General features: G+C 45.9%; 1 protein-coding gene across 6 annotated transcripts in view; it reads right to left on the reverse strand.

The window, feature by feature from the left end:
* birc6 (baculoviral IAP repeat containing 6) overlaps positions 1 to 20,000 on the reverse strand; it is a 267,517-nt gene that overhangs the window by 162,356 nt on the left and 85,161 nt on the right. For all 6 annotated transcript variants that reach the window (XM_063191494.1, XM_063191492.1, XM_063191495.1 and 3 more), the window contains exons 43-56: positions 18,036 to 18,211; positions 17,342 to 17,468; positions 16,593 to 16,706; positions 15,538 to 15,674; positions 13,524 to 13,651; positions 12,904 to 13,063; positions 12,122 to 12,373; positions 11,507 to 11,666; positions 10,367 to 10,542; positions 9,299 to 9,395; positions 8,183 to 8,377; positions 7,586 to 7,786; positions 714 to 993; positions 13 to 269 (exon numbers count right to left, since the gene is read on the reverse strand). In XM_063191494.1, coding sequence (XP_063047564.1) covers positions 13 to 269; positions 714 to 993; positions 7,586 to 7,786; positions 8,183 to 8,377; positions 9,299 to 9,395; positions 10,367 to 10,542; positions 11,507 to 11,666; positions 12,122 to 12,373; positions 12,904 to 13,063; positions 13,524 to 13,651; positions 15,538 to 15,674; positions 16,593 to 16,706; positions 17,342 to 17,468; positions 18,036 to 18,211 — 2,460 coding nt within the window. The remainder of the gene's footprint in view (positions 1 to 12; positions 270 to 713; positions 994 to 7,585; positions 7,787 to 8,182; positions 8,378 to 9,298; positions 9,396 to 10,366; positions 10,543 to 11,506; positions 11,667 to 12,121; positions 12,374 to 12,903; positions 13,064 to 13,523; positions 13,652 to 15,537; positions 15,675 to 16,592; positions 16,707 to 17,341; positions 17,469 to 18,035; positions 18,212 to 20,000) is intronic.

The raw sequence follows: 20,000 nt of genomic DNA on the forward strand, positions 1-20,000 counted from the left end.
TGTCCTACGTACTGTTGGGGTCGGTGCCGGATGCGGCACAGTTTCGCAGCAGAATGTCGATGAGTCGCAGGCCGATGGCGGTGGACTGCAGGCCGATCTTGACGAGCACAGCCTCGATGTTGGGGGAGTGCATGCCGCAGTAGGGGGACATGAGCAGCGCCGCGCACGTCTGCAGCAGGTTGGCCGTCGGGGCCGCGGCCGACGCCATCACGGCCTCCAGGTCGCTCACGTGGGTCAGGCAGTGGTGCAGCAGGCGCAGCCAACCGATACTGAGGTGGAGAGAGGAGAGGGAGAGAGAGGGGGGAGGGAGGGGGGGGAGGGAGGAGAGAGAGGGATGGAGGAGGAAGAGAGAGGTAGAAGAGAGAGGAGGGAGGGAAAGAAAAAAGGGAGAGAGATTACATAGAAGACACAACCAGGTGCAGGAAGGGAGGGAGGAGAAGGATGCAGAGGAGAGAAGGACAGAAGGGAGGAGAGAGGGGGAGAGGGGAGGAGGGAGGAAGAGAGGAAAAAAAGACAATAAAATGACCTGTCTGAAACTAAACTAAACTTTTGTATCTACAGTACGGCATTATTTTAGATACAGATACAAGCTCTTCTACACAAAAAGAAAAAAACGAAAAAAGTTTAAAATCCACAAAGTTGAGTCACCACTGGTTAGACAACTGTCGTCATCCCCTCACCCCTCCCCAGTACAGTGTAATTACACAGGTTACCTGGTCTTGGAGACCTGGTCCTCGGAGGGCAGGAAGGGGTTGTTGACGGTGGCTGAGGAGGTGTTCCCAAAGGCGGTGAGGCCCAGCAGCTTGATCTGGGAGAGGCCCAGGGTGCTGGCGTCGCGCGGCCGGTGCAGCCGCAGACACACGGCCGACGCCACCTCGGCCTTGACCAGCTGGATCTTGATGTAGGTCAGCCCGCTGGTGATGACCGGCGTCGACAACGGCAGCATGTTGACGCCGTCCGCACTGATCTCCACGGAAACAGACGACGGGCAGGCTATATGGAGAAGGAGGAAATGAGAACATTTAATACAGACCTTGGGTTAATTCCAATATGTCACCTTTCGTCCTCCACTTGTACTTGTGGCCTCACATTTTGCTGATGCCCCGCCTCCGTGGAGAAAACAAATAAGTTTTCCCCGCTGTCAGCCTAGACAAAACAATTTTTGGGGGACTATTCTTCATTCACCATCCAGCTTGCAAATGAGAAAATTCATTTACAATTGAGCTTTTGCAAGATATTGAAATGTAATGCTGTTGTCAGTGATGTCATCATGACATATTACTTCCTGGTACGAGGCCACAAGCACAAGTCGCATATTGGAACACACAATTTGTGTTCTTTCCATTATGCTAACTCCCATCCTCCCTAGCCCCCTTGCCTGCTTGTGGCCTCGTGATGACGTCACTGGCGACAGAAAGTGTATTTCAATATCTTGCAAAAACGCAATTCTAATGTCCCGAGGACGGGAGTCTGCATATTGAAAAGAACCTTTTGACTTATGGGTCCATAATTCAGTTTTGCCTTTTTTTTTCTGTTCTTTCAGCCAATCTCCTGGTCTGGTGATACTGCTTCTACTTACAAGCTGGCAGTTATCATTGAATCTTATACACTCTGTGCAGAATTATTAGGCAAACAAGTTTTTTGACAATATCGTCCATTTTACGCATATTGTCCGCCACCACCCTTTATGGACATGAACACCTATTGGATTTAAGCATTCCAGGTCATGCATATTGGTATAATAAGAGACAGTGTGATCGAATGAGCCCCATACCCTATATCAGGCCAAATTAGTGTGCATAATTATTAGGCAACTTTGTTTTACTCTGGGAAAATGAGCCACAAAAGAGATCTAACAAACTCTGTAAAGACTATAAACAATTTTGAAGTCTTCTAGAGGGGTGTGGCTGTCTTGAAATATTGGTCACATCCATCTAATGCACCATTACAAGCCATCAGTGTCACATGACATGTGCTCACAAAGTAACTGCCAGATTGAGAAGAATTGAAGATGAAACTACCACAAAACTATTACCCTGCAGTGCTGGTATATTCCAGAACTGAAACCTACATCGACTGTCCACAAGAACATTGTATTCAGCACTCAGAGACATGGCCAAGGTAAAACAGGCTGAAACCTGAAGACCACTCAACAAGTAACTTAAGTCAAGACTGGGTCAAGAAATGTCTTTAGACAGTTTTTTTCAATGGTTTTATGAACTAGTGAAAGTGACTGTTAATGGACCAGGTTGATGAGCCTATGGCTAGATCAGTAATGTGCACACTCAGATCAGTTGCTGAGTTCCACTCAAATACCAGCAGATTACTGCATAAATACCATTGTCTTCGTAAAAGATGCAATTTTCTCCCTCTAAAAGATCCAGCCATGGGTTCATCCACCCTGTCTGTCAAGAGTCACTTTCCCAAGTCCATAAAACCTTTGAACATTCTGTCCCCAGGTATTTTCCCCCCGTTTTGACTTAATTAACTTGTTGAATGGTTGTCTGGTGTCATCCCTTCTTACCTTGGCCATGTCTCTGAGCGCTCAATACGATATACAATATGATAGGACTGCAGGGTAATAATTTTTTTTGTAGTTTCACGTTAAATTCTTCTCAATGTTTGGCAGTGACATTTCTTAAGAGACTGATGACTTTGTAACGGTGCATCTGATAGTTCTGTGCGAACGTGACCAACATCATGCAAATTTCAAGACAGCCACATCCCTCTAGAACACTTCAAAATTGTTTATAGACATTTCAGAGTTTGTTAGATCTATCTTGTGGCCAATTTTCACAGAGGGAAACAAAGTTGCCTAATAATTATGCACACCTGATATAAGGTGTTGGGCACCTTTGACCACACCCCCATCTTATTATACAAATATACATGACCTGGAATGCTTAAATCAAGTAGGATTTCATGTTCATATAGATTGCTGTTGGAAAATATGCATTAAAAAGACAAAATGGTCAAAAAACATGTTTGCCTAATAATTCTGCACACAGTGTAGGTCCAAAGTTTCAGTGATGTATGCTAGCTTGGAGGCGAAATTTGCACTGCTGGACTCAGAAGGGCTTTAAGTACAGGAGAAAGGTAAAACTCAATAATTTCACTCAAGGGGAGGTGTAAAATGAGCTTATTTCCATAAATGGTACAGTAGCCTATCGCTTTAAAGCCAGCGTGCACTAGCCTAGCGCAGCCAGACCCGTACAGCAAAATTCAATTTGCGGTCGCTAGGGGCGTCTAGATTTCTAGGCTAAGCGTGCACATCAACATTATACGAAGACTGCCAGCAGTGGAACTAAGAACACTAAGAACACTAAGAAGTGTGATAAGCTAAATAATTCATATTTTAATTCTTCTCTGTTGAAATATTGAGTGCAGCAATGCATCACTGAAGACATATACACCCATTTGTGTTACTTTGATATAAACCTGAGTGCGTGTGAGTGCGTGTGAGTGCGTGTGTGTGCGCACGTGTGTGTGCGCGAGTGTGTATGTGTGTGTGTGTGTGTGTGTGTTCTCCAAGGGCGTAACTTTGACTTTGACATTGGTAGGGACACAAAATTGGTGGTGGTTCAGGGGTTTCTCCCCCGAGAAAATTTTGAAAATACAGTTGTTAAAAGTAAAATTTTAACGCAATATGTGAATGTACTAGCCTACGAATGAATGTAGCTCAATGGTTTTAGAGGGGGATGATTTTTGACCATTTTCATTGTGTGTGTGTGTGGGGGGGGGGGGCTGATTACCAATCATAAGTTCATGGCACACAGATGTTATATCAATGAGCAGATGATATGTCAACGAGCGTTCCTAGGCTACCTCTGTTTACACCTCCATCCATGACTGGAGTGAAATTGACCAAATTAGCAGCCAGTTCTGATACAACATTGCTCCAGAGACTTTTACCAATAACATATAAGTCGCTTTGTGTTCAAATGTCAGCAAAGTGGTATTGCCTAACATGAAAATGATCACCAGTTCTGCCAATAGGCCTAGCCTACTCACTTTATTGACATTTAGGCCTATTTTAACAGCAACAAAAATGACACTGACATTTGCAAACCTTTTCTTGAAATAAGCTTGCTTGTTTTTTTAAATAAAAAATAAATAAGACAGGGCCTCGGAAAAAAATGTTTTGGTTCCGGTTGCCGACTGACCCTTTTTATACTCCAAAATTAGCGATGCTGTGTGGACTGTTGTAGCCTACATACAAAACAACACACTTCTTCATTCTCATAGGCTAACTCCCTATCTCTCGCTTTCTCCCTGCCTGTAGCTGTGTTTGCATCATAGCAGCCTACAGGCAACACACATGCGCGTGCAAGTGTCTTTGCGCAGCGCGTCTTGACAGAAATCCCAGCGATGTCACCACATAGTTGCGCACCAACTGTGTCACGTTGTAGGCGAATTTTAATGTTACAACATACCAGTTAGCTTTGTAGCCCTTCTACATGACCGAAATGCAATACGACACAATGAGTAGGTGTAGGCCCTATCTGCGATTTTTGAATGATGTTAGTTACATACTCGTCATGGAAGAAGGCTTCCATTTCAGTCGCGTTGGATGTTCAGCGAGATCAGAACCTAGTCGCAGCAATTAGTCTAGGCTACTCAAGTAGGCCTAGTCCTACAGTTAAATAGCCTGTAAAACAAAGCCAGGTTAATTTAATATGAAAGAAGGGAAATGTTTCGCCGAAGTGTACCTTTAGGAACTCTTTCATTTACCACATGGGTCGCGTTAACAGAGGTTTGTCCGTCATTGACAGTTTTTTTTTTAAAGGAAGACTGAAGATTCTGAAGCCTGCCCGTCCTTTCGATGGTAGTTTAAATAGGCTACACCTGTATCAGTAGATCAAATGTGCATTTCAATTCGTTATTATCTGCGCTGCGCAGAGACCACATTTCTTCTTAAATAGGCCACTTTATCCTTCACCTTTCTCCGCCTCTCTTGTCACGCAACTATTACGCATCTGCAGAGCTCCGTTCCCTGCACCCAAATAGTGAATTAGAAATTGCCGATGATGTCGGCACAACTGTTCGAATAGGCTAATTAAGATTCAGAACCGTTTGTAGGCCTATACGTAGGACTACTACATTTCCCCACAATCTGATTTAATGGCAGGGCGAAGTTATCCCTCTATCGTCTTTCATAAAAGTTTCATAGGCCTATCATAAAAGGGTTTTTTTTCATATCATATCCTCAGGCGTCGCCACAAACTCCTCGCTTGAAACAAAAAGTAGGCGGGCCTATGTACCAGAAATAGTAACGCACGGTGTCTTATGAAACTTTAATCTGACGTTTTGAAGTGGTAGTTAGACTACTCGTTACTGAAAAAAATAGTGCGACTTCAACGTTACCGGCAACACCGGTCGTGATTACACAGTAGGGGGCTAAATATTGGTGGGGACGTGTCCCTACCGTCCCCACCATAAATTACGCCCATGGTGTGTGCACATCAAGCTCTCTGCCTCCCTCCATGCAAGGTTCAGTGTGTCGTGCCAGTGAGCTGCTAAAGCGTGTGTGCTCTGTTAATGGTTCGCCTCAGGCTTTCAAGTGCATATTTAACGCTAATAAGTTCATTAAACAAGTCATGTGTTGTGTGTTAAAGCACTGCACTCAGCGTTAAGTAACATTGAAAGAGCATGCTGCTGCTGCTGCTGCTCATTAAGGGCACATGAGAAATGCTACATATGCACCACTGACTACAGGTGCACCTGACACATCAACAGGGTTGCCAGATTGAGCGGTTTCCCGCGCAATTGGGGCTGCTTTGGCTGGTCTTCTGCGGGTAAAAAAAAGGGGTAAACTTGGTAGAGATGTCCCGATCCAGGTTTTTGCACTTCCCATCCGATACAGATATTTCATTTCACTTCCGATCCGATTTCGATACCGGCCGATACCGATACCGGCCTATCGGAGTATTTAAGTTGAAAGTTATTTAGCCTACTTACTCTGTTGTCACAGTCATGTTGAAAAGGGTTTTTACTCTTAGTAACAACTAGTCAACTGATTTAGGTGAATTTGGGTAATACACAATGGTGAAACTGACCTGTTTTTTTAGATATTAATAAACACAAAACAGGAAAATGGATCGGAATTCTGGATCGGATTTTCCGTGCATGGAGATAATACACCGATCCGCATTTTTTGCCAATATCAGCAGCCGATCCGATCCATCCGATCCGATATGACAACCCTAAAACTTGGAATTTATTGTTGAGTTTGCGCGCGCGCGCGCGCGCGTGTGTGTGTGTGTGTGTGTGTGTGTGTGTGTGGCAAATTATACCAAAAATAAAAGTTGGCAACACAGAGCTCCCGTTTCTCTTATTTTAACGTCACGTTTCGGGCAGCATGCCCTTCATCAAACAACGGACATGCTGACTATTTTTGGCATCATTTGACTTTGCTGGTCCAGCAACCATTTGGAGACGGATGTGCGCTTTTTTTTCTTGAACCCATTTTAGCCTGATGCTGCGTATACGTCGTTTGACCTTTGGAGACTGGGGCGACATGCGCTGCATTCAGGCTCTTGAGGTTTCAGAGGGCTTTTTAAATTAGAAATGTGGGCATGTTTGAGCTGAATTAACACATTCTAATGCAAAAGGACGGTCCTAGCTTTTAAATGCAACTTATGTCATGTTTTTATGTGCTTCGGAGGCTGAGATATTTAGGTTTTAAAAGGCAGAGGGCACCCTTTCACAAAAAGGGCTTAGGCATTCAGTAGGCGTTTTTTTTGCAGGTGCCTTAGGCTAAAATGGGTTTAACTGTGTGAGAAAGCCTCTCACTGGCAAGGGAGGCGAGGTGTGGCTGAATGTGGACCTCCTTGAGGACTAACTCCACTGGTACATTACATACTAGTGTTGTAATTACATCTGTAAGGGCTTCGGTTACACTTTATTTCAAAGGTTCACTATTACAGTGGATCTACCAAATCAGGTACAGTGCAATAAGCAGTGTAACAATATTTAATACCATTTAATACCAGTGTAACACCACATACCAATTTTGTACTTACATCTAGGGTTCGGGTTGGCACTTGGTATTACATGGTATTAAATATGGCTACACTGGTTATTACACTGTACCTAATGTGGTAGATCCACTGTAATAGTAAACCATTAAAATAAAGTGCTACCAGTGTTTCTAGCACTACTTTGTACACCTCTATGTGGGGATGTGTGTGTGTGTGTGTGTGAGAAAGCCACTTACTGGCGAGGGAGGCGAGGTGTGGCTGGATGTGCACCTCCTTAATGAGCAACTCCACTGGCATGATATTACATGGTTTCAACTTTGCAATATCATGATACTACTGTTGTGATTACATATCTAAGGGTGCTTCTGCCACTACTGTACTTTAGACAAGTCTATGTGTGTGTGTGTGTGTGAGAAAGGTACTTACTGGCGAGGGAGGCGAGGTGTGGCTGGATGTGGATGTGATATTACAATGTTTCAATAGTGTTTTAATTACATCTGTAAGAGTGTTCCTACCACTACTTTATACACCTGTGTGTGTGTGTGTGTGTGTGTGTGTGTGTGTGTGTGTGTGTGTGTGTGTGTGTGTGTGTGTGTGCTACTTACTGGCGAGGGATGCCAGGTGTGGCTGGATGTGCACCTCCTTGAGCAGCACGGCGGCGGGCAGGTGGATGGTGAGGTCGCACCACGCCTCCTCGGGGAGGAAGATGTAGGACCAGGCGGCCGAGCGAGCACGACGGTGAGGGGGCGTGGCCTGGAGCAGCACCTCGGCCGGCTGGGCGGTGGGGCTGCTGGACGTTATGGTGCCTGAGGAGGGACAAAGAGAATTACATATGGCCAGTGAAATTGCATTCATTCAAATCAAGTTTCTGTAAAATAAATGTATGGGTGTATTTCAACACGGATAACACAGGTAGTAGATACTTACCATATAGTTTGTGTAAAATAAATATGTGAGTTACAAGAGTATTACAGCAGGTACCACAAATAGTAGGTATTTTCCAATATAGCTTAAATTCTGCCTTCACATCCTAATGGCACCCAATTAGTTAAACAAAGTCTTCCCTTTTTTCACCCTTTTAAGTATGTAACATCATGTCAACCCATGTCTGTGTGCATACAGAATGTCTTCCTTTATTGGCCCTTTTTGAGTGCGTAACATCATGTACGGCCGTGTCTGTGTGCATAGTATACAGTACGTACCGAGTGGTGCGAAGTTGTGCAGGCCCTCGGCGTTGTCGGGCTCGGAGGCCAGCACGCGGGCCTTGAGGCTGCCGTCGGCCGCCTTGCCGGGGCCCGAGTCCAGGAACTTCATGATGGTGGACACCATGCTGCGCGCCGTGTTCACGATCGCACGCGTACTCGTCACCATGTTGTTGCAGATCAGCTGAACGCCACCTGCAAAGAAATGGAGGTACAGTAGAGTGAATATAGTGATGCAGGGGGAAAAACAACCTTCAACTCGCTTTCTAAAAATATTAAAATGCCATGATGGCTCAATACGAGTGACAAAATGCTGAGCTGAACAGGGGGCAAGGCGTCACTTTGTGTTTGAGTCCAGGAACATTCTTAGAAATCTATTTCGTAAGGTACATTTATTTTTGCCAATTTATGAAGGGCAGCAAAAGTGTTTCGTGCAGCCTTCAATGTACAAGCCCGACCAAATTAGGATGCCAGCTGTCAGTATTATGCTGGCAAATGTTGTCTCATCAACAGAAGGCAACGTGATATTGAGCTGGCTCAGGCTGTCCAGATCAGGGAGAACACAGGGAGAGGAGAGTGAGAGTGCCATGTAAAAAGTTTAGCTAGGTCATCCAAAACAAAGTTGTTGTTGGTTGGCATTTCGATGCTTGCTAAAGGAGTTTTACAGTGAAGGCAGCACCTATCCCCTTGCTAGATCAGACAGACAGTTAGTATAGACCCCTTAACGGTTTGTACACAGATATGACGAAATTGGTCTGCCTGCGCTTTGTCGGAGCAGAATCTACCATGTAACGCACATTTGTTAACAAAGTAGCCAACTGTTTTTTTTTCCAAAATAAGAAAATTGATTGTCATGATAGCTTCAAATATGAAGTGGGCGCCACAGACCCGGGCATTCCTGATTGTGGTTACAAGAAATTAAACTTTCAGGACACTAACATCTCCTATGCTTTTACTTTTAGGATCTCCATTATTTACAACCGTACAGTTGTAAACCGCACGGCGTACACGCTTCAGGTCGGTAGGTATTTTATCTTTAGGGTCTGCACCGTGTGTGTTTGACCCAACAATGCACATGCAATCCGCGACGTCACTTCTAAAAGGGTCGATACGTACCCATATCGTGAAAGGCCTTGAGTGCTTCGCTGGTGTCCAGAACCCTCAGGATGAACCAGAGGAGGGGCTCTGATAGCTGGCACGTGGATAGAGATCCCTGCAACAGCAGTGGTGGTGGTGGTTAAATAAACAATCAGTCATTTGACAGCAATAACAAGATTAAATGAACAATCATAGCTCTAGACACCCCTTTCTGGCAATGAACCGTATTGAAATAGATTTTAAACAAATTAAAATTCTTGCAAAAATGACTGCACTCTGGACAAAGTAATGTGATTTGATTCCACAGTTTTTATCTCATCATTTATATATATATAGGGCCAGGCGCAGGCGCAGGCCATGTAGGTGAGGATGGGCTGCAGTGTGTGTGTGTGTGTGTGTGTGTGTGTGTGTGTGTGTGTGTGTGTGTGTGTGTGTGTGTGTGTGTGTGTGTGTGTGTGTGTGTGTGTGTGTGTGTGTGTGTGCGTACCTGTCGGCCCATGTATCCGCAGGCCATGTAGGTGAGGATGGGCTGCAGTGTGTGTGTGTGTGTGCGTGCGTGCGTGCGTGCGTGCCTGTCGGCCCATGTATCCGCAGGCCATGTAGGTGAGGATGGGCTGCAGTGTGTGTGTGTGTGTGTGTGTGTGTGTGTGTGCGTGCATGTGTGTGTGAGTGTACCTGCCGGCACATGTATCCGCAGGCCATGTAGGTGAGGATGGGCTGCAGTGTGTGTGTGTGTGTGTGTGTGTGTGTGTGAGTGTGTGTGTGTGTGCGTACCTGTCGGCCCATGTATCCGCAGGCCATGTAGGTGAGGATGGGCTGCAGTGTGTGTGTGTGTGTGTGTGTGTGTGTGTGTGTGTGTGTGTGTGTGTGTGTGTGTGTGTGTGTGTGTGTACCTGTCGGCCCATGTATCCGCAGGCCATGTAGGTGAGGATGGGCTGCAGTGTGTGTGTGTGTGTGTGTGTGTGTGTGTGTGTGTGTGTGTGTGTGTGTGTGTGTGTGTGTGTGTGTGTGTGTGTGTGTGTGTGTGTGTGTGTGTGTGTGTGTGTGTGTGTGTGTGTGTGTGTGTGTGTGTGTGTGTGTGTGTACCTGTCGGCCCATGTATCCGCAGGCCATGTAGGTGAGGATGGGCTGCAGCATGACCTGTACGGAGGTGGCCCTCTTGCTCAGCGTGGTCAGGATGGTGAACAGGCCGTCACCCACCGAGATGGCGTCCAGGCCGCCGTGGAAGTTCTCATGTTTGGTCAGGTGCAGACCGCTGGCTCCTGCAGAGAGAGAGGGGGTGAAAACAGGAGGAGGGAATAGAGAAAAGAGGAAAGAGAGGAGGGGAGGGGAAGAGAGAGATATACATATAGAGAGAAAGATAGAAGAGAGGGGGAGAGCGTGGCAAAAACAGGGGAAGGAAGAGAAAATAGAAAAAAGAAGAGAGAGAAGAAGAGGGGAAAGAGAAAATACATATATAGAGAGACAGATAAAAGAGAGGGGGAGAGGAGGCAGATGAGGTGAAAACAGGGGAAGGAAGAGAAAAGAGGGAAGGGAGAGGAGAGGGAGAGAGTCATACATATAGAGAGAGATGAGGGGGAGAGCGAGCAAGAGACAGAGAGATAAGCAGAAGAGCGAGAGAGGAGAAGCAAGGAGTGAAGAGACGAGAGCGAGTGAAATAATGCATTTCAAAATGAAGTGGGAGAGTGCAGGAAGAACAATCTTTCTGAATCTCGAGTAATTGAAGCATGGATCAATAAAGGACTGTTTACACACTGAGCACTGCTGCAAACAAGCCAGAAAATGTATTTTGTAGTCACGCCAGAGAGATTAATTACAAAACACTACCATTTTCCCTCTGATCCGTTTCCTGCAGAGAACATTAAACTCATTTATTCGACGTCAGTCCTTTTAAAATTTTAATTTGAAGCTCCAATTACAGACTAAGCTCGAACTTAATTACTCATTCACTTTCAAAAAAGGCTGATGAGACCAAAAACGGAACAAGCCCAACCAAAACCGTGCACACACGCATGCACACAAACACACCTAAGACACACACTTGTAAATACACAAACACACTTGTAAATACACAAACACACACACACACACACACACACACACACACACACACACACACACACACACACACACACACACACACACACACACACACACACACACACACACACACACACACACACACACACACACACACACACAAACACACACACGCAGATCCCATACCTATGATCATGGCCATGGCGCTGCTGTTGCATTGGCCGAGAGCGGAAAGGATCTGGCTCATGACCTGCTGGTTGCCTAGCACCAGGTCTGCCACCCCGACAGCGGGGCCCTGGTGGGGAGTCGCCCCTCCCTGGCCGGGACCCTCCTTACTGCCACACACCTTAGAAGGGAACAGAGAACATTACTCATCTCCTGTAGCATATGTACATATCATACTTAAATGCATGTCATACACATCAACATATCATATCAACATCAATACATCATCTTTCATTTTTCTTTTGTCTTGGGATCTGTTACACATTCAGGAACCCTCTTTACTGCCATACACCTTACCAGGGAACAGGGAACATTACTCACCTCCTGTAGCACATGTACATATCTAACTACACCGCATTCCACATTTATTACGCATATGACATTTTTCGCTGTTTTCCCAAATAATCAATAGAAATGACAATCGTCATAATTTTCAAGTCATCAGCCATTAGAGTATAATTAAAAAGTTTTAATTAACCATGCCGTTTGTGAAACATTAATTGTTATGCTCTAGGTCAGCCCAAGTCTCCAAGAGATTTGAAAGTCGATGATAATCAGGCAAGTAACCATCAGTACCTTCTCCTCATCTGAGACGCTGTCGCTGGATCCGTTGCCGGGCGGCGGCACGCGTCCGCTGAACTTCCCGTCTGCGGTGAGGGGCAGCTTGACGAGCGTGTTGACGAGCTTGAGGAGGTTGAACATCAGCTGGTCGCGCGTGGTCTCTCCGCACACCGCCTTGGCGTCGCCCGGCCGGATGATGTTGGCGAAGAGGCCTCCGAAACAGGCGCGCGCCCCCACCGAGCTGTCAGAGCCGCTGCGTGACACCACCTTCAAACGCAAGGTCAGAGGTCAAGGTCAAGAAATTCATTGTAGCCGTTTTGGACAGCAGAAAAATGCAAATAGTCAAGTTTTCTTTGTTTCAGACATGTACACGGTTTTTTTTATATATCTTTTACCTGGCCGTCTTTTATCCTTTACCTGACCGCCCGAAAGTCTCACCGTCAAAACATGTCAGGTAAAAGATATAAAAGGTTTACATGTCTGAAACAAAAGAAACTTAAATATTTGATATAACTTTAAGACATAATGAACGTCATAAATCTGCACATGAATCAGAATGGGCTTTCAGGCCGACCAGAACAGAGCCGGTGCCTGCACCAGTTACGTTTGGCACTAAAGTGCATACCTGCGAACCACCCTTGTTCATTCCGGGCTCTGAACTTTCCGGTTCGTGAACACTAAAATCTGTGGTGTGAACACGGCGGCCGGTTCGCGATTAGGTGCGGGAGCGGGAACTGGCACAGGCGCGGTTCTCAGTCGGCCTGAATGCGCTAAGAATGCCATTGAATGAGCCCCACCTTGTCTGAGCAGGTGATGTAGTGGTGGACCAGGAAGGTGATGGACTCCACCACGGCCATGATGGTGCCCACCGACACGGTCTCAAAGCTCTGCTCCAGCGTGAACTCAAGCAGCTTCACCTGCGCGTCCAGCGGACCCTGGCCCGACAGCAACGGACCCCTGCAGAAGAGGAGGGAGAGGGAGAGGGAGAGAGGGAGAGAGGGAGAGAGAGAGGGAGAGGGAGAGGGCGAGACAGAAAAAAAGCAAAAAATGAGTGAGGATGAGAGTGAGAGTGAGAGTGAGAGTGAGAGTGAGAGTGAGAGTGAGAGTGAGAGTGAGTGTGTGAGTGAGTGAGTGAGTGAGTGAGTGAGTGAGTGAGAGAGTGAGAGAGAGAGAGAGAGAGATCACTACTACACCAAGAAACCAATCAGCATCAGAGGAATGAGTCGTGCAAGACATATGAGACAAGTACAGAATCTTTGTCTTTGTGATTGTGCACTGCATGAAACACAACATGGACGAACAACATGTTTTAAAGCATTACTGCACGTTTTAAGACCCATTTCCACTGGTCAGGACTGACTAATAATTTCCAAAGCTGGGGTGTCTCCCTCCACAAACAACACAGTGCGTAGCGTACCTCTCCATGGATAGAATGTGCATAAGCTCGAGCAGGAATTCGCTGAACAGCTGGGGGCATGTGGAGGAGAGGTGCACTTGGAGCCTGGTGAGGAACTCTTGCATAGCTTGGGTTGCAGTGGGCCCCACCTGGATGGCAAGAGGGACAGAAGGACATTTTTTTGGTCAATGTTTTTATTTAATTCATTTTAAACCAGGGGTGCCCAACCTTTTTTTAACCGAGATCTACTTTTGAAGTTGATGGTCTGCCGTGATCTACCAAGTCAAATTTAAGGATGTCAGTATGAAAATTTAAGATCACCATTTATTAATCACCATTATCATGAACAAAATGCTTTTAGGCTACTATGGCCGTATCTTTTCAGTGTGTTTTTACAGTGTGTTGAATAGCCTATGTTTACAAAGCAATGCAGCACTGATAGTATGCTGAGATCATTTCAGTCCTACACAAGTCATAAACAACTGAAACAATTTCAAAATGATAAATATTTGGTATAAAAGCATATGTAGGCACATAGGCCCTGTTTCTAAAATATGATGAAGCATTATCATGCCTTCAGTGGTCCAAATTAAAAAGGGCTCAAAAATCCACCATTTGTTATGGGTAAATAGTAGTTAAGTTCACTTTACTATGAGAGAGAGAGAGAGAGAGAGAGAGAGAGAGAGCGAGAGCGAGAGAGAGAGAGAGAGAGCGAGAGAGAGAGAGAGAGAGAGAGAGAGAGAGAGAGAGAGAGAGAGAGAGAGAGAGCGCAATGAGAGAACTCATTGGATTGGTTAACAACACCCCTGTTAAGAGTGACTTCTTCTATGAAGGCTTTTTTTTTTTTTTAGCTCTCTGGGACAGTAGCACAGTAAAGGCTTTCTATTGTGAGTTTGGACCATCGTTTTGTCCACAACTGGAGCAAGAAACAGCACGAATTGAAGTGAATTCCACACATGTCAACAACTAACATCTCCCTTACACGCGACACGCGATGTAAACGCAGTTAGCGATGTTGCATGCGACTAGCGGTTTGGACGAAGATCCTCACATATCGCCGCGTCATAACGCATCATTGCGCACATGTTCTGTTACTCACCCGATGTTACATGTGTGCACACATGAATCAACTGCAATACCCTTACGGTCACTTCCTAATGCTTTCCCCTCATTCAGTGTTACAGTGGGACTAATTATCTAACCAATACAGTACCAGCAGCTTGCTACATAGCCTACTTTTGAAAGACAGTATTTTCCCTGTCACATTAGGCTACATGTCTCGCGATCGACTGCCACTCCCCTCGAGATCGACTGGTAGCTCGCGATCGACTGGTTGGGCACCCCCGTTTTAAACCATAAAAGAGAATTGTAAACAGCAACAGTATCCATACAAATGATTACCCTCCCACCCTCCCAAAACACCCGTCAATGCACCCCCCCATCGCCCTTACACACATGTGTACAGTATATTGGACTTCGGACAATGCAACAGAAGGACATTTTTGTTGTCACATGCACCTATGAGGCGATAGGAAGGATGCAAATTATCGACTAATTCGTTCTTTGTAAGTTGATTGACCTTATCGAACGATTTACGATTAATTGATTAGCGGCTAGGGCGGAACATCATGCTTTAAAACATCATATTGGGTGAACAAGGGCTCTAAATGAACTTTTTTCATCACCAGCCAAAGTGGTTAGTGGATGTTAACCTTACTAGCTAAACACAGTTCAGTAATGGGTCACAAAGTGGCTGGTAAGGTGGTGATTTCTACCAGCCAAACTGAGATTTCCCCAGCATTTGGCCGGTTGGCCGGTGTTACTTCAGAGCCCTGGTGCGAAGTACTCTAGGTGTAATGTATGTATACCGTCTATGTCTAATTGTCTATATCCACACCTAGAGTCTAAAGTCTACGTCTGTCTGCATGGGAAAGTAAGAAACGTAATTTTAATTATTTGTCTGACCAGTGCATGTAAAGGAATTGACAATAAACCTGACTTGACTTGCGGCATGAGGGGCTGTGAGTTGCGTTACCTGGGAGCTGTGCTGGCTGGTGCCGTGAGGGTTGCTCCCCGAGAGGAAGCGCACGAGGACGGGGACCAGCGTCAGCTCTGACACCATCTGCTGGGCCGTGCTCTCATGCCCGCCCAGACCACTACTGGAGGCGGAGGCTGACACACAGACACACACACACAGACACACACACAGACACACACAGACACACACAGACACACACAGACACACACACACACACAGACACACACACACACACACACAGACACACACAGACACACACAGACACACACAGACACACACACACACACACACACACACAGGTTATTTATGCAGGACATTTCATACAGCAACAACACACACACACACACACATTCTCATCACCCCCCGCCACACACACACAGACACACACATTCATTCACAATTGAACACTTACGATTCAGTTCATGTCACATTTGAACAAATAAGAGCATCTGACAAATTCAACATGACACGACTTCCACTTAGCCAATTAAGAGTTAATGGCTTTAATTAACCCTGCCTAATTAGAACGTTCTTAATGTGTTATTTATCCACTAGTCAATTACAAATACGTCATTGTGTACTCCTATGTATTGCGCATGAACCAAGCACTGCATATGCCTGTAGCGCATTCAACACCCCGTATGTACCTCGTGAAGCAAGGCTCAGAGTCACTGACAATGATTTAAGTTTTATTCAACATCTCACAAAAGCACAACTCAAAGGTCACGATCTCATCTGTAATAGGGAATGTCGGGCAGGTAAAGTGATAGTGCCCCAGAGCAAAATGGCCAATTTTTCCCCGTTTTTACCCGCAGACGGCCATTCCAAGCAGCCCAATAGAGGGTAACAGCCCAATCTGGCAACTGGTCGGGACTCAACACTGGAGGAGGGGATGTTTAAACAAAAACTTTTCCTGGAGGCTTATGGCTGCTAGTTCCACAATCACACGCACCTACATGCACACACACACATATTCCTACCCTGACACCTTGTTAAGCGTCCTTGGCTGTTTAGAAAGGCTGTATATGAAAGGAAAGTATGATCATTATTACCACTGGAGGAGGGCATGTTGGTCATGAGGGTGAGGCTGTGCAGCACCAGGCACCAGGTCCTCAGGGAGGTGTTGGGGTACCAGGCCAGCACCGTCAGGAAACTACTGATGGAGGCTGAGAGGGGAAACACACACACGGAAATGGACACGCACGCACACGCACACACGGACATGCACGCACGGATAGATGGACACGCACGCATCGCGCACGCATGCGCACACGGACAGACACACACACAGAGGCACAGGCGCGCACACAAATACACACAGAAGTACAAGTCAATACAAACATAATCATAACATTTAAGAAACTGGGTGCCCAGTGTTAAAACGCACACAAGTGAGGAAGTACATCCAATCCATTTTCAGCCGGAAAAGTGTATCTGAAGCTAAGAAGTGATGCAATGTGAGTGTCAAAAATATACACAGGAAATGAAGTTCAACCATGCAAAAAAAAAAACCCCATACACGGCCACGGATTGCATATGTTCTATGCACCTGTTAACACGGAGGCTAATTAATTAGTGTATCTGGATTGTGAGACTGGAGCGAGTGTGTGTGGGGTGGGGTGGGGTGCTGGAGGGGTGGGGTGGGGTGGACCCCTGTGGAGTCCAGCGGCGGCAGCAGATGGCTGGGCAGGTGCCGGGGCACCACATGGGCACCGCCACATGGGCACCGCCACATGGGCACCGCCACATGGGCACCGCCACATGGGCACCGCCACATGGGCACAGGGCGGGGGGCTCTGACCTTGGTTGAGGGGAATGGTGGGCACCCGGCTGGCGTTGAAGAGAAAGATGTCGGAGCCGCCGTCGTCCGCACTGCCTGGACACGAGTTCAGGCTGAGGGTCAGCCACAGCTGCAACAGAGACTCAAGCTGGGGGAGGAGAGAGGGAGAGAGACACAGAGAGAGAGAGAGAGAGAGAGAGAGAGAGAGAGAGAGAGAGAGAGAGAGAGAGAAAGAAAGAGAGAAAGAAAGGGAGAAAGAAAGAAAGAAAGAAAGAAAGAAAGAAAGAAAGAAAGAAAGAAAGAAAGAAAGAAAGAAAGAAAGAAAGAAAGAAAGAAAGAAAGAAAGAAAGAAAGAAAGAAGGAAAGAAAGAAAGAAAGCAAATTGTAGAGGCAGCGAAAAGGGAAATAACACAAACATTATTGTTGTGCGATTACCTTTGTCATTAGCAATAGCCCTGCCCAGGTTTGATTAATAAGAAGTTATTGGAGTGGGAGTGTGCAGTTATTGAAATATACGTATGTAAAAATCCTCGATCATGCCATCATGCTGTCCAAAGATGACGGGAATTGTTGGAACCGATAGAGTTGTTATCTGTATGTGGTGTGGAGTCTATGTGTGTGTGTGGTGTTTGAGGGAGTGAGTGAGTGAGTGAGTGGGAGTTGTATTTAACTGTACATGGTGCACCTGTTTAAATGTGACGTTGCATGTATTTACCTGTACGTGGTGCACCTGCAGCATGGAGAAGAGCTTGTTGAAGCAGGCACTCAGCATGGGGATGGAGGAGGGCTGCACCACCAGGCTGCTGCTGCTGCTGCTGCCACCAGGGGGCGAACTGGAGCCATGCAGACCCCGCAGCAGAGAATCATCCGTCCCATTGGACGACTGGACCACTGGATGGACAACACACACAGAGGAAGAGAGGGATGACTTGAAAGCTGGCAAACAGGTAGAGGTGTGTCGTGTGTGTGTGTGTGTGTGTGTGTGTGTGTGTGTGTGTGTGTGTGTGTGTGTGTGTGTGTGTGTGTGTGTGTGTGCGTGTGTGTTTGTGTGCGTTTGTGTGTTTGTGTGTGCGCCAGTGATGCGTGAGCTGACCCGAAATCAGTGGGCGCTTGCAGTTAACCGCGGTCGACCGCAGACACGGGTTATGAAATATTATTTTTAATGAAATTCGGGTCGGGTGCGGTCGGTCAGGACCTTTGAAATGATGCCGAATTTTAAAGTAGGCTATAGGCTAGCCAATAGGCTATAGTTTACTTTAGCAGACAGGGACATTTTTTGCAAAATAGCCTAGATCAAAGTTTATATGGCCACGCGCTCTGCAGGCAGACTTAAAGTGGAAATGAAGCACTGACAACTATTATCATTTTTTGGCGGCTTATTTATTTTCATAAACGAATGGATGTTCGTTGAACTGCACTTTTAAGTAGTTTTGCTGAAAAATGACATGTTATTACCGAGTTTCGCCACAAGGGCGCAGCCATGTTCGCCGCCTACGTAACGCGAATGGTAGAACTTGGTGGCTAATGTAGCCTTCCATTCACTTAACGTTAGCGTGTGCTAACTACAGCGCTAACTGACTCTAATCGTGGCAGTAAAATTGAAGAAGGACGAGGGGTTCATTTTACATTGTCCCTGGGTTTTCTATGTTATATACCTACTATCAGATGAAAGAGAAATGCCAAGTGTCATTATCACTTTGTGTCAAAAAGCCTTTGCTACGAGCATGGTGGGATAGCTGCAGCCATCCATCTATTGCATCCACCATAGGACAGGAGTCAGGACTGGGGCTGCTCGATCTCATAGGTTTGTAGTGACAGATCGTCGCCAATAACGTTTTTTTCCTGCATTGTTGGACGCTAATCTGAAAGCCCATGTCTTTAAGTTGGCTATGTGGTTCAATTCAGTAATAGAAAATAACTTGCAAAATTGGCGGAAGTTTGGAAAGCTTTGTGAAGGGAAGGGAGGCAGCCTGTGTGTGGCTATCCCATCCCCTCTCTCGTCTCGCTCTCGGAGTTGGAGGAGCTTTGGGGATTTTAAGTTGATGCCGCGGGAAATGACACGTTAAACTATCATGGCATACATTAAGTTATGGCATGCTTAAAGTAGCTGCATCTATTGTAGTAAACTATTATGTTATTGAAGTCGCGGATGCATCCTCAAACTGGCTGGAATAGCGTTGTTGCCTTGGATTATTGTTGACTGGATAACACCGATAAACGTGGGCACGGAGATGTCAAAGTAGCCTAATTCAGGTGCTTGGAAAATGTTGGCGAAATCATCGGAAGATGAAGGTAGGGAACTGCAACATTGCACGACATCGCACGATTATGAATAGTGATCATGTTGGCTCATACCAAAATGTGTTAGCGACTCACCTTAGCAAAAAAAAGCTGCTTGTTTACCTGTGGTTCATGTGATGGGATGTCTTGTCTGCCTTCATGCCTCATATTTGTTCTGTCCCACCCAAACACGTATTCTTGCTTCATTTGGGTTAAGCAAATAAGCTCATAATCAGCCACGCAAGGCCTAAATGTTTAATTCACTACTATCATAACAGCATTAGAATAGGAGACTACCATTCGCGTGACGTCACCCGCTGTTGGCTGGAAACGTTAACAGAAACGTTACGTGATTGTGCTTTATTTTTTTTTATTAACGGCTTAAATTTCACACTTCAAA

This window comes from Engraulis encrasicolus, chromosome 24 (genome assembly GCF_034702125.1).
Source record: "Engraulis encrasicolus isolate BLACKSEA-1 chromosome 24, IST_EnEncr_1.0, whole genome shotgun sequence".
In the NCBI taxonomy this organism is placed as follows: Eukaryota; Metazoa; Chordata; class Actinopteri; order Clupeiformes; family Engraulidae; genus Engraulis; species Engraulis encrasicolus.